Source organism: Danio rerio, chromosome 9, assembly GCF_049306965.1.
Source record: "Danio rerio strain Tuebingen ecotype United States chromosome 9, GRCz12tu, whole genome shotgun sequence".
NCBI lineage: Eukaryota > Metazoa > Chordata > Actinopteri > Cypriniformes > Danionidae > Danio > Danio rerio.
In genome coordinates this window covers 57,193,798-57,207,500 of record NC_133184.1, presented here as the reverse complement: position 1 = coordinate 57,207,500, position 13,703 = coordinate 57,193,798, and the positions used below count along the sequence as shown (strand labels likewise).

General features: G+C 37.7%; 2 protein-coding genes across 3 annotated transcripts in view; one reads left to right on the top strand and one right to left on the bottom strand.

Moving 5' to 3' along the window:
• fancb (FA complementation group B) overlaps positions 1 to 6,696 on the top strand; it is a 49,031-nt gene extending 42,335 nt beyond the window's left edge. Inside the window, 4 exon segments of the mRNA NM_001423658.1 lie at positions 483 to 564; positions 4,082 to 4,223; positions 4,645 to 4,811; positions 6,211 to 6,696. Coding sequence (NP_001410587.1) covers positions 483 to 564; positions 4,082 to 4,223; positions 4,645 to 4,811; positions 6,211 to 6,243 — 424 coding nt within the window. The 3' untranslated portion in view covers positions 6,244 to 6,696.
• Positions 6,697 to 10,554: 3,858 nt separating this feature from the next.
• The window catches only part of glra2 (glycine receptor, alpha 2), a 56,741-nt gene continuing 53,592 nt past the window's right edge, over positions 10,555 to 13,703 (bottom strand). Inside the window, exon 9 of one of the 2 annotated variants that reach the window (XM_021478777.3) lies at positions 10,555 to 11,925. In XM_021478777.3, coding sequence (XP_021334452.1) covers positions 11,653 to 11,925 — 273 coding nt within the window. In that variant the 3' untranslated portion in view covers positions 10,555 to 11,652. 2 annotated transcript variants of the gene reach the window in all.

Below are 13,703 nucleotides of genomic sequence, written 5' to 3'. Positions count from 1 at the left end.
TACTGGATGTTAGAGCTATTTTAAACCTACACATAACATTTCCAAGTGGTATCTATACAGTTGGAGTCTGAATTATTATCCCCCATATGTTTGTCCCTCAATTTCTGTTTAACGGAGATGATATTTCTCAACACATTTCTAATCATAATAGTGTTAATAACTCATCTCTAATAACTGATTTATTTTCTCTTTGTCATGATGACAGCACAAAATATTAGACTAGATATTCTTCAAGACACTAGTATTCAGCTTAAAGTGACATTTAAAGGCTTCACTAGGGTAATTAGGGTAATTAGGCAAGTCATTGTATATCAGTGGTTTGTTCTGGAGACAATCCAACACTAATATTGCTGAAGGGGCGAATAATATTGACCTTAACATGAGTTTAAAACAATTAAAACTGCTTTTATTCTAGCCGAAATAAAACAAATGAGACTTTCTCCAGAAGAAAACACAGTATGAAGTGCTGTTTTCCTCCACAGGAATGAGCTGCCTGTGCTGCACTTCTTGCAGGCTCTGTGTGACTTCCTGCCAGCGTCTCATGATGTTCGCCTGCTGAAGAGTGTGAGTTTTTAATATATATTTTTTTCTTTTAATTAAATTTTCTTTCATTGTTAAATGAATTTAACATGATATCCGAGCAGAAGTAAAAAGTTAAATAGAACCAAAATCATAATGTGCCAAGAGTCAGGATGGTCCATAGGTTGGAGGAGAGTCCTTACCCCAGGTGGAGGAGTTCAAGTATCTTGGGGTTTTGTTCAGGAGTGGATGGAGCGTGAGATTGTAGCGGCAGCAGTAATGCAGTTCATGTACCAGTCTGTTGGGGTAAAGAAGGAGCTGAGCCAAAAGACAAAGCTCTTGACTTACTGGTCAATCTACATTCCTACTCTCACGGTCATAAGATTTGGATCTCAGATTCAAATATTTTCCTTTGCAGGGTGGCAGGGCGCACCCTTATAGATAGGGTGAGGAGCTCTGTCACCCAGGAGGAGCTCGGAGTAGAGCCGCTGCTCCTCCACATCCAGAGAAGTCAGCTGAAGTGGCTCAGTTATCTGTTTCGGATGCCTACCTAGGGAGGTGTTCCAGGCATGTCCCACCAGCAGGAGGCCTCGGGGAAGACTCAGGACAAGCTGGAGGGACTATGTGTCTCAGCTGGCCTGGGAACGCCTCGGGTACCCCCTGGAAGTGTCTGGGGAGAGGAAAGTCTGGGGTTGTCTGCTAAGACTGATGAATAATAATAAAATAAAATAAAACATTAAAATAATACTATATCACAAATTAATTTATATTCAGGGGATCGGGTCAATCCTTATATGTTAACAAAACTTTTGCGAGGCAGTTTTTAGTTTTTAAAGTTTTATGGATTGACATAAAATTCTGAAATCATTTTAAAATGCTGTGAAACCAAGAGAAACTTTAACAAATCTAAATGTTTGTATATAAATGGCAAGTGGGATCAGGAGAGTTGAACAAAATGAATAATATAATTGTAGGAAATATACATTGTATTGTCCACAAGGTGTCAGTACGAGAGTATATAACTGTGGCTGCGTCCGAAACCGCCTACTACTCAGTAGGGTACTGCATCTGAATTTAAACGCATTACTCGGCCATTAGAAAAGTACATTCTATACAGTATGAACGTGAAAAGTATGAATGGAATTCCGACGTACTACATCTGCCATTTTGTCATGGTCACGTGACCTACTTGCATTAATTGCGTCACTTTCATGAACTCCCATTCATGAATTGCTCGCGAGGCATCATGGGATAGCGCAGCATGCATGGGATGCGCACTCTAGAATCTCGCCGGAAGTAGTAAGTCATCCGTGTGCTCGCATACTGATTTTCGAATTCTATGAATTCGGACATGCTACTCGGCTGAGTCGGCTCGCATACTGATTTTAGTGTACTATATAGTATGGAAGTATGCGGTTTTAGACACAGCCTGTGGCTTGACTGCATGGAGGAAGAGAGTGTTGGTAGGAAGCACACAGTTTTTGACCGTATCGCAACTCAACGTAACATAACAACTTAAGATAACAGAGAAGTGTGCATATAGATTAAGGAAAAGTGATGAAGGAATTCTGTTGATTGGAAAATGAAGACATTTTTATTTGCATCTGTTTTGCCTACGGACTCTGACTTTTTTACGTGTAAAAAAACTTGCTTGCTCTGCCAACAATAGCGGCAATGGAACGCCGCTACAATAATGCAATAGATCAGGCGAGCATGTATGAAAGACAAAGATTTTATTTTCGAGACCAGGCGTGTTTATACAGAATATATAAACTATTCAAATAAAATATTTCATTAAAACTAGAAACATTAGACAAGATTTTCACTAAGAGCACGCAGATAGATGTTTTTAATAATTAATTGCATTTGATATTTTAGAAATAAACACAAGCATTTTTTAAATAAATGTATAGTTTAAGGTTTATAAGTTATAGTTTAAAAATATAAAAATAATTTTAAGTGATCTATTGTGTTGAAGTGGAAATAAATGATCTAATGTTTTTAATGTCATTTCATTTGTACACTCACCGGCCACTTTATTAGGCACACCTGTCCAACTGCTTGTTAACACAAATGTCTAATCAGCCAATCACATGGCAGCAGCTCAATGCATTTAGGCATGTAGACATGGTCAAGACGATCTCCAGTTCAAAGTGAGCATCAGAATGGGAAAGAAAGGGGATTTAAGAGACTTTGAAAGTGGCATGGTTGTTGCTGCCAGACGGGCTGCTCTGAGTATTTCAGAAACTGCTGATCTACTGGGATTTTCACGCACAACCATCTCTAGGCTTCACAGAGAATGCTCCGACAAAGAGGAAATATCCAGTGAGCGGCAGTTCTGTGGGCGCAAATGCCTTGTTGATGCCAGAGGTCAGAGGAGAATGGCCAGACTGGTTCCAGCTGATAGAAAGGCAACAGTAACTCAAATAAGCACTCGTTACAACCGAGCTCTGCAGAAGAGCATCTCTGAACACACAACACGTGCAACCTTGAGGCGGATGGGCTACAGCAGCAGAAGAGCACACCGGGTGCCGCTCCTGTCAGCTAAGAACAGGAAACTGAGGCTACAATTCACACAGACTCACCAAAACTGGACAATAGAAGATTGGAGAAACGTTGCTGCTCTGATGAGTCTCCATTTCTGCTCACACATTCGGATGATCGGCTCACAATTTGGCCTCAACAACATGAAAGCATGGATCCATCCTGCCTTGTATCAGCGGTTCAGGCTGCTGGTCGGGGGGGTCGGGTCAGAATTTGGCCTCAACAACATGAAAGCATGGATCATCCTGCCTTGTATCAGCGGTTCAGGCTGGTGGTGGTGGTGTAATGGTGTGGGGGAGATTTTCTTTGGGTCCATTAGTACCAATTGAGCATCAACGCCACAGCCTACCTGAGTATTGCTGCTGACCATGTCCATCCCTTTATGAGCACAGTGTCTCCATCTTCTGATGGCTACTTCCAGCAGGATAACGCACCATGTCATAAAGCTCAATCATCTCAGACTGGTGTCTTGAACATGACAATGAGTTCACTGTACTCAAATGGCCTCCACAGTCACCAGAGCTCAATCCAGAAGAGCAGCTTTGGGATGTGGTGGAACGGGAGATTGGCATCATGGATGTGCAGCCGACAAATCTGCTGCAACTGTGTGATGCTATCATGTCAACATGGAGCAAAATCTCTGAGGAATATTTCCAGTAGCTTGTTGAATCCACGCCACGAAGGATTAAGGCAGTTCTAAGGGCAAAAGGGAGTCCAACACAGTACCAGTAAGTTGTACCTAATAAAGTGGCCGGCAAGTATATATATATATATATATATATATATATATATATATATATATATATATATATATATATATATATATATATATATATATATATATATATATATATATATGCATACTTAATCTCTTTTTGAATTATGAAGTTGTTATTGTCATGGAGTATGTTTTATCTGTAATGATCTTGCCGTGAAGTTGCTGAAAATAGAGCAAATATTTCAACAGTCAACATATTGCACAGAAATGAAATCTCTCTGTGTTTGCTGTAATCTGCAGAGCGTGAGATCAGCTGGAGGTTTGGCTGAGAGTCTGCAGACTGAGATCAACACTATAAATCAGGGTGTGGCTTCAGTTCTCCAGCGGCCAGATGAGGAGGAGCTACACACACATGGGGAGGAGTCAGGGGAGGAGTCACAGGGTAAAGTCTAGAAGAGATACAGATGCGTATATACCTACATCAATTTAGTATCTTGTTATGACACTGCAAAACAATAATTCATATTTTTACATTAGTGTGAGGGTAGGGGTATACGTTAATAAAATAGCTAGTTTAATGGGTAATTTACTAAATAATGTGAATGACACTCTGTATAATTACTGTTTTTGCAGTACTGATGGTTGAGTTTAGGATTGGGGTGGGGGTAGATGTTAATGAAATACGATTAATAGGTATTTAATAAATAATATGAATAATACTTTGTATAATTACTGTTTTTTCATTACTGTGATGGTTATGTTCAGGGTTGGCGTAGGTGTTAATAAAAAACAATTAACCGGTAATTTAATAAATAATATAAATATTTCTTGTTAAATTTTGTCTGCGACTCTATCCCTTCTAGGTACAACCGAGTCACAGAGGCTGCACAGGCTGAGGGAGGCGTGGTTGAGGGAGAAAGGGCGGAGCTATGACAGGCTCCGCCCCCTGCTGGACTCCACAGAGTACAGCAGACTCACAGAGCAGCTCATTCACACACAGATGAAGACGGATGAAGAGGCTCTGATGGAGGTAAACTGCACACAACAACCAATCCTGGTTTTGTTTTTTGTAAATCACTAATTAGAGGTAGAGGGAGAGTGTTATCATTAATAATACTTATAGTAATTACATTTTTTATTTTATTATTCGCACTATTTAGTTTGTTGTCGTAGCATTTTTATGTTATTTATATTATTATTATTTTATTTTAAAAAGTTTTCGAATTTTAGACTTAAGAAGTTTTAGACTTTGGATTTTCTTCTAATATGTTTGGTTATTTTATTAGTTTTATTTATTTACAATAATGCAGTTGTTTGTACGCAGTTTACTTTATTTTCAGGGTTAGTTTTAAAACTTAAATGGAAATTTGAACTACTGCAGAAGCAACTAGTGTAATTTGAAGTTTTCGTTAAAAAAGAAAAAAATAACGACTTTATTTGATACTTTTAAAAAAACGCAATGTAACATGTAAATGCAAAAGTAATTATAACAAAAAAGGTTAAATACAAAATATTACATTTAGTTCTTAATTAGTTATGAAATTTATTTATATGGGTGGCACTGTGGTCTCATGGCAAGAATGTCGCTGGTTCGAGTCCCAGCTGGATCAGTTGGTTTTTCTGTGTGGAGTTTGCATGTTCTCCCCGTGATGGCGTGGATTTCCTCTGGGTGCTCCGGTTTCCCCCACAGTACAAATACATGCGCTATAGGGGAATTGATTAACTAAATTGGCCGTAGTGTATGAGTGAGTGTGTCAATGAGTGTGTATGGGTGTTTCCCAATACTGGGTTGCAGCTGGAAGGGCATCTGCTGTGTAAAACAAATGCTGGAATAGTTGGTGGTTCATTTTGCTGTGGCGACCCCTGATGATTAAAGGGACTAAGCTGAAAAAAATAATGAATGAATATATTTATTTCTGAAATATTAAATAAATCAGATTATCACTGTACAGTGAAAAGAAAAAAAACACACGCACAGGGCTGATGAATGCTTGATTCTGATTGGCTAATGAGGTGTGATCTTATTTTTTGAGATAAAGTAGTAGCTCTGGCAAGTGTTGAGTAAACATATATAATTTTTTCGCATTTATTTAAAATATAGTTATTAATTCATTGTTGTTTTTTGGTAATTATTTGACAAAAATGAGAACTGAAAAGCTTTAGAACACCCCCCCCCCCCACACACACACACACACACACACACACACATACACACAAATTTTAACAAATTTAAAATGAGGATAATTGAAGTTACGCTCTATTTTAATTGTTCCTTTAAAACGGTCCTTTAAAGTACAGAACGCATCACCTGCTGATTAAATAAATACAATAAGGCATTAATACAATGCACAATAATCAGATTATTATGAAAAAAAGAGCCGTGCAGATAAACTTGAATTGAGCTGAATGTCTCTTTATATTTTCTACAGGTGGCGAATGAAAGTCTGAAGTGGTCGATCTGAATCCACAGCAGAAGAGCGTTTTCTGCAGATCCTCTTTCACTTTTCCACAGGAATCAGTTCATCTGTCAACAGTTCTGCTGGAAAACTGTTTATAAATATAAACTCTAACCTTAAACGTGTGGCATCAGTGAGATTATTTTAATGTGATAAAATAAGCTCATTCTGCTCACAAATGCTGAAAAAAGGGTGAAAATTGTGGGATTTTATTGTAATATAAAATAACCGTTGTCCTATTGAATGTAGTTTCAAATGTAAAGAGGAAACAAAGCACTCACATTATCTTGTACATTGGATTCCACTTTAATAAATATTTATTAAACAAATCCAATTGATGGAGCCATTTAGCAGAAAACGGCATGTTTTTTTCTTATAATTATTTTTTAGGGGTTTTCACCTTTATTTTATAGAACAGTAGAGAGTATTAACAGGAAAGCATGGGGAGCAGATAGTGGGGAAGGATCTGCATAGGACTGCAAAGCGGTAATTGAACTTGGATGGCCATGAGCACCAGAGTACATGTGTCGACGCACTAACCACTACACCACCAACGCAGACAGAAAACGACGTGTTTTACTCTAGATTTTAGAGCTAGGGTGCCATCATCTTGGAATATCGCTGTGTCTGAAATCACGGGGTTGGTTCTGTTCCCTCAACTGAACAGAAACAGTGGAAGTAAAGGACTAAACATGGAGACTGAACAGCCTAATTAAACTCAATATGTGAAGTTGTGGACGTGGAGCTGCTGCAAATACAAGCATCAGATGTGTGTCTAATATAAATACATTTATTTATTCTATTTTTCTTGTTTCCCTTTTTAATAACCGATCATTTGATGCGCTTTGCTCCACTCTCTGTATTACGCTGCCTGTCTGGGTTTGCAGCAGCTGCCTTGGTTTGACTTTGTGCCTAATAAACTGGCCTTATTTTGCCAGCACCCCTGGTGTATTGTCTGTCCATTACAAAATGGAGGAAGAAACTAAACCATGAGCTGTGTACTGAAGTTCCTGTCGAGCTCTGTCAAAGTCTCATACATCAGTAGTCTTTTCTGATCCTTCCTTTAACAATGACTTGCCCATTGTAAGTGTGTGGATTGCTGAAGCACTCCTTTCCCGAACACTTCCAATGATATCCAGGTAAGCACAGCGTCCTCATAAATCATGATGACTTAAGGATCTGTCTTTGCTGCTTTGTTCGTGGGCGGGGCTGCAGGTTTCAATTTTCCTGGGTTTGCATGTGCAACAATTGGGCGGGGCTCATGTTTCGTAGCCACGTCACGCCGATACGCCTAAAGACTCGTTAACAAGACGATTCATTCAAACCACTATGAGTCGACTCTTTTATAGATGAATCAATAGTTTTAAAAACTGTCCACTTTCAGATAGTTCACTTCACTTACAGCTGTGTTACACACTACATGGAAGGTCATTTTCAAAAACACATAATATGGCCTCTTTTACATGTAAAACGGGATCATGAAAGAAACATTCTAAAAGCAACTCATGTAAACACCTCAATCTTATTATTGCCTTAATTAGATTAAAGCAAATGATTCCATTACTGATGTCCATGTAAACGTAGACATTGTGCGTGACTCATCATTGCAGAAAGGCTTGAAAAACTCCACAACAAATACATTGAATAATCATTGGGAAAGTTCTTACTGTAGTTTTTCTCACAAACGTTATACGAGTTCTGCTTCCTTCATGTTTGTCACTGTGCTGTTTATCTGATGCAGCCGAGGCGGAGGCTGAGGCGCACCGACAGGCAGGTGGGAATGGTGGGTGGGGAGAACCAGCTGATTTGCATTTAAGGCGCAGCCCACAAAAACAGCTACAGGGTGTTCAGAGCAGAAGATCCAACATTCTGAAAGGTATAATATATAATCTGAGGGATGTTTGAGCTGAAACAGACTCATTCTGGAGACACAAAAGACGCATCTTACATCTTGAAAAAGGGGGTAAAGTAGGCGCTCTTTAAGAGGTCTCACTATTTATTTATTCTGAGTGATTGTTTTGGAATTTCCTATTAGAATAAACATAACTTGAATGAAGTTTCCAGAAAATTCCTAATTTGAAAAGGTCAATATTTTCTTTTGAATATTTCTAGTGATTTGAGCTGAAGATTAAAGCTGAATGTTTTTAATGTCAGAGATGATGCAGAAAATGTTTGATGATCTGCTGTTTCAGTCTGATAATCAGCCCCGTGCTGAGAGGAGTGTGTGTGTGTGTGTCTGTTTATTCTGTCTGTCTTTCTATTAGTGAGTCAGCATGTGTATCTGTTTGATGTGTGGTGTGAGTATGTGTGTGTCTGGTGTGTGAGTGTATGTCTTTCTGGTGTGTTTTGAATGTTTGAATCTGTCTGATGTGTGTTTTGAGTGTGTGTCTGTGTGTCAAACTGCGTTCGTCACTATCTGGTTTGTTTTGGGTGTGTATAGTGTCTTTCGAATGTGTTTTTCTTGAGTGTGTGTGTCTGTCTGATGTGTGCTGTGCGTATGTTTGTGTGTGTGTGTGTGTGTGTGTGTGAGCATGTGTGTGACTGGTTTAGTTTGAGTGTTTGTGTCTTTCTGGTGTGAATGAATGTGTGTGTGTGTGAGTGTTTGTTTCAGACTGTCTTGTGTATTTTGTGTGTGTGTGTGTGTGTGTGTGTGTTTGTTTCAGACTGAAGCTCCTCTGACGAATCTTCAACAATCATCTCTTCAAGTGTCCTCACTGTTACCATGGAGACCAGCATCACCGTCCGGCTGCAGCCTGAGATCAGTCAGTGATGAGCACACATACACATACACATACACACACACACACACACACACACACACACACACGTGGTTTTTAAAATCTAACTATCTATGTATCTATCTATCTATACACCCACGCGTGATGCTTGATTCTGATTGGCTGGTGGTCACTCTATGGTGTTTGGTTATTGTCAGATAAAGGCACAGCTAAAGTAGTTCCGGCAGGTTTGAGCGCATTACAGCTTCATATCACTCCGCTGAATGATTAGAGCTATTTCACATCTACAACAGTCAGAAATCACATCAGAACACAACAGAAGGAGGAGGAGGAGATGTGGAGGACACTAGTGATGCACACAGGAGACGCTTGAGGAAGGCTGAAGCATGTTTTCCACTGTTGGTTTTATTATTTTCTGTCCTCTTTTAAAATTAAAGTAGTAAGTGACATCAGTTTGGGGTGAAATCACAGCAGTGGTGAATATGTTCTGACCAGCGCAGCACTGAGCGTCTTCAGACTGTAGTTATTGCGTCAGTTTCTCTCTGAGCTTCAGGATGATGCAACACTGTCACATCTGAGCCAATCTAGACTTTATTTGCAGCTTCTGCCAAGTGTACACTAGCTAGTATGGATCGGTTAACCCCTGCAGATGTCAATATACACATTATTACAGTGATGCCACGTCTGTTCAACATGTTTTTAAAGCAACTTTAAAAACGATCATTCATTCATTCATTCATTCATTCATTTTTCTTCGACTCAGTCCCTTATTCATCAGGGGTCGCCACAGCAGAATGAATCGCCAACTACTCCAGCATATGTTTTACACAGCAGATGCCCTTCCAGCTACACATCAGTACTAGGAAACACACACACACACACATACACACACACACACACACTATGGCCAATGTAGTTCATCGATTCCCCTATAGCGCATGTGTTTAGACTGTGGGGGAAACTAGAGCACCCGCAGGAAACCCACGCCAACACAGTGAGAACATGCAAACTCCACACAGAAATGCCAACTGATCCAGCCAGGACTCGCACCAGCAACCTTCTTGCTGTGAGGCAACAGTGCTAACCACTGAGCTTAACCACTTAGATGTTCATCAACACAATCATATTTACAACAAATTATTTCAACCAATTCTAATAATGATGAATTCTGATTATTCATGATGAATTAAATGTTTTTTACAAACAAATTGGGTGATCCTGATACAAATGTTACAAATTTAAAAAAATGATTTGAATATTGAATATTTATCATATATTACCATCCTAATAGTGATATATCCTAATATATACACACACATTTATTTAATTTTATATATATAAATATATATATATATATATACACGTGTGTGTGTGTGTGTACTGTTTAATTTTAGTAAATATAGAATTTCTGAACTCTTGAAGTACACTCTTGAAGTACACAATTTAAATAAATCATGTATAAATCATGTAATACAAAATCATGGCACTTTTTTGGCAACGTATTGTATGCAAAACAAAAAATAAGCTCTAAATGACGTTTTTATTTAGATTTGGAGGGAAAAAAAGTTGGGACAGTATGGAAAACACGAATAAAACTTTATTTTTTAAATGTACTCTGACTTGTATTCCATTGCAGACAATACAGCAAACATTTCATGTGCACTGAAAGGGATGAAGTGTTTCAGGTCTAATTTTGTCCCATTCTTCCTGCAAACAAGTCTAAAGATGGGCAACAGTATGGGGTTGCCACACATTTTTTATTGGAGACAGGTCAGGACTGCAGGCAGGCCAGTCCAGTCCTGTATCCTCTTCCTCCACAGCAGGACTCTGTAATGTGTGCTGAATGTGGTTTTGCATTGTCTGAAATAAGCAAGGGCGTCCCTGGAGAAGAAGGCAGCATATTGTGCTTCAACAATATGGCGTCTGAATGACAGGAAAAAATGTTTATTTACAAATGAAATGAAGTTGACCAGTAAAAAAACACCAAATATTTTGTGTTCAAATTGTCTGCAATCAAATACAAGTCGAAGTAAATCATTGTGTGTGTGTGTGTGTGTGTGTGTGTGTGTGTGTGTGTGTGTGTGTGTGTGTGTGTGTGTGTGTGTGTGTGTGTGTGTGTGTGTGTGTGTGTGTGTGTGTGTGTGTGTGTGTGTGTGTGTGTGTGTGTGTGTGTGTGTATGTATGTATGTATATATATATATATATATATATATATGTATATATATAGACATACATACACACACACACACACACACACACACACACAAATAATACATTTCATTTATATATACCAACTTTATTTAACATACTACATTTGTCAAATAATATAACACTTGATTTGATTTGTAGGTGAAATGTAACACTGAGTTTAGTGAGATTCACTAGTATAGATCTACAATATAATTCATTCAGTGTGTTTGTGCACTAAAATGTGCTGTTGTGTCTATAAAGAGAAGAAAATCTACTCCATTCAATAAAAACAATCAAGTTTCGAAAAACAATCGTAAAAAAAACAGCATCTGTCATATGAAACCTTTCACAAAAAATAGCTACACCATCAAATATTAAAATACAGCCACGTTAAATCGAGCCGATGCCGTTTCCGTCCACAGTGTGCGCAGTTTATCCCTGACTGAAAATAATCCAGGTGAAAGTCAGCAGATAAATGACGTAATCTCTAGTCTTTCCTTGCGCTCTCGTGTCTGATGATCTTATACGTGATCCAGTAAAAAACGTTGAAGATCAAGAACGCCAGTGGGAACGCGGCGCGTGATATGGTGTCGATTCGTTTGGCTCGATCCACAAACTTCTTGCGGTTTGTTTCTGTGTTTTTCAGGATGGACGGCTGCTGGATTTGGTTCACCTGTGTGTTTTTGACCACGGCGCCATCTTTTACGCAGGTCGTTGTGTTGTAGCTGGAAAAATGCAAACGTCCGTCCTGTAAATCCTCCTCCTGTGTTAACACAAATTAAGACGGCGAAAGTTTACAATCTTACAGTTTTAGGATACAATACACATTTAAGCTCTGAGTTGAAAGGATTTTAAGAAAACATTTTTATTTAGTAAATTGCAAAGTTATAAGCAATCACACAATTCTAAATTTTTTACCTTTAGCAATTGTGAGTTTACCGTTTCACAATTCACATTATAACATAGTAATTCTGAGTTTAACATATCATGATTCTGACTTTAATGTCTCGGAGTTCTGAGTTTAATGCCTCAACTCTGAGTTTAACGTCTCAGTGTTCTGAGTTTAACGTTTCGTAAATTATGAGTTTAACAGCTCACAATTCTGATTTTAACGTTTTGCAATTCTAAATTTAACGTCTCACAATTCGGAATTTAATGCTTCACAATTCTAGTTTTAACGTTTTGCACTTCTGAGTTTAACATTCTGTAGTAATTCTGATTTTAATGTTTTTTTAATTCTGAGTAACATTTTGCAATTCTACGTTTAACATAGTAATTATCTGAAAGTGACATATTTAGTTTTAATTATTTTAAATATTTAATTATTTTAAATGTTTAATGATTTTTATGTTTAACATCTCGCAATTTTGATTTTAACATCTTGCAATTCTGAGTTTAACATTTGCAATTTTAAGTTTAACCTTTCATAATTCTGAGTTTAAACTTTTGCAATTCTGAGTTTAACCTTTCGCAATTCTGAGTTTAACCTTTCGCAATTCTGAGTTTAACGTTTTGCAATTCTGAGTTTAACGTCTCGCTATTCTGAGTTTAACATAGTAAATTTGGTTTTAATGTCTAGCAATTTTGATTTTAACGTCTTGCAATTCTGAGTTTAACATCTTACAGTTCGGAGTTTAATGTTTTTTAATTTTGATTTTAACATCTTGCAATTCTGAGTTTAACATTTGCAATTTTAAGTTTAACCTTTCATAATTCTGAGTTTAAACTTTTGCAATTCTGAGTTTAACCTTTCGCAATTCTGAGTTTAACCTTTCGCAATTCTGAGTTAAACCTTTCGATGATTCTGAGTTTAACCTTTCGCAATTCTGGGTTTAACGTTTTGCAATTCTGAGTTTAACGTCTCGCTATTCTGAGTTTAACATAGTAAATTTGGTTTTAATGTCTAGCAATTTTGATTTTAACGTCTTGCAATTCTGAATTTAATGTCTTGCGATTCTGAGTTTAATGTCTCGCAATTCTGAGTTTAAAATAGTAATTCTGGTTTTAATGTCCAGGATTTACCATCTTGCAATTTTGATTTTAACGTCTCACAATTATGATTTTAATGACTTATGATTCTGGGTTTAACGATTCACAATTCTAAGTTTAACGTCTGCCAATTCTGAGTTTTACGTCTCGCAATTCTGAGTTTAACGATTCACGATTCTAAGTTTAACGTCTCACAACTCTTAATGTTTCACAATTGCAAGTTTGTCTCACAATTCTGAGTTCAACTACTCGCAATTCAAAGTGTAACATCTCACAATTCTAAGTTTAACGACTCGCGATTCTAAGCTTAACGTCTCGCATATCTTGGTTTAATGTCTTGCAATTCTGAGCTTAATGTCTCGCAATTCTGAGTTTTTCGTCTCGCAATTCTGAGTTTAACGTTTTGCAACCCTGATGTTACCAAAGTAATTCAGATTTTAATCTCTCACAATTCTTAGTTTAAGGTCTTGCAGTTCTGAGATTAAAATAGTAATTTTGGTTTTAACGTTTCGCAATTCTGAGTTTGACTCGCAGTTCTGAATTTAATGT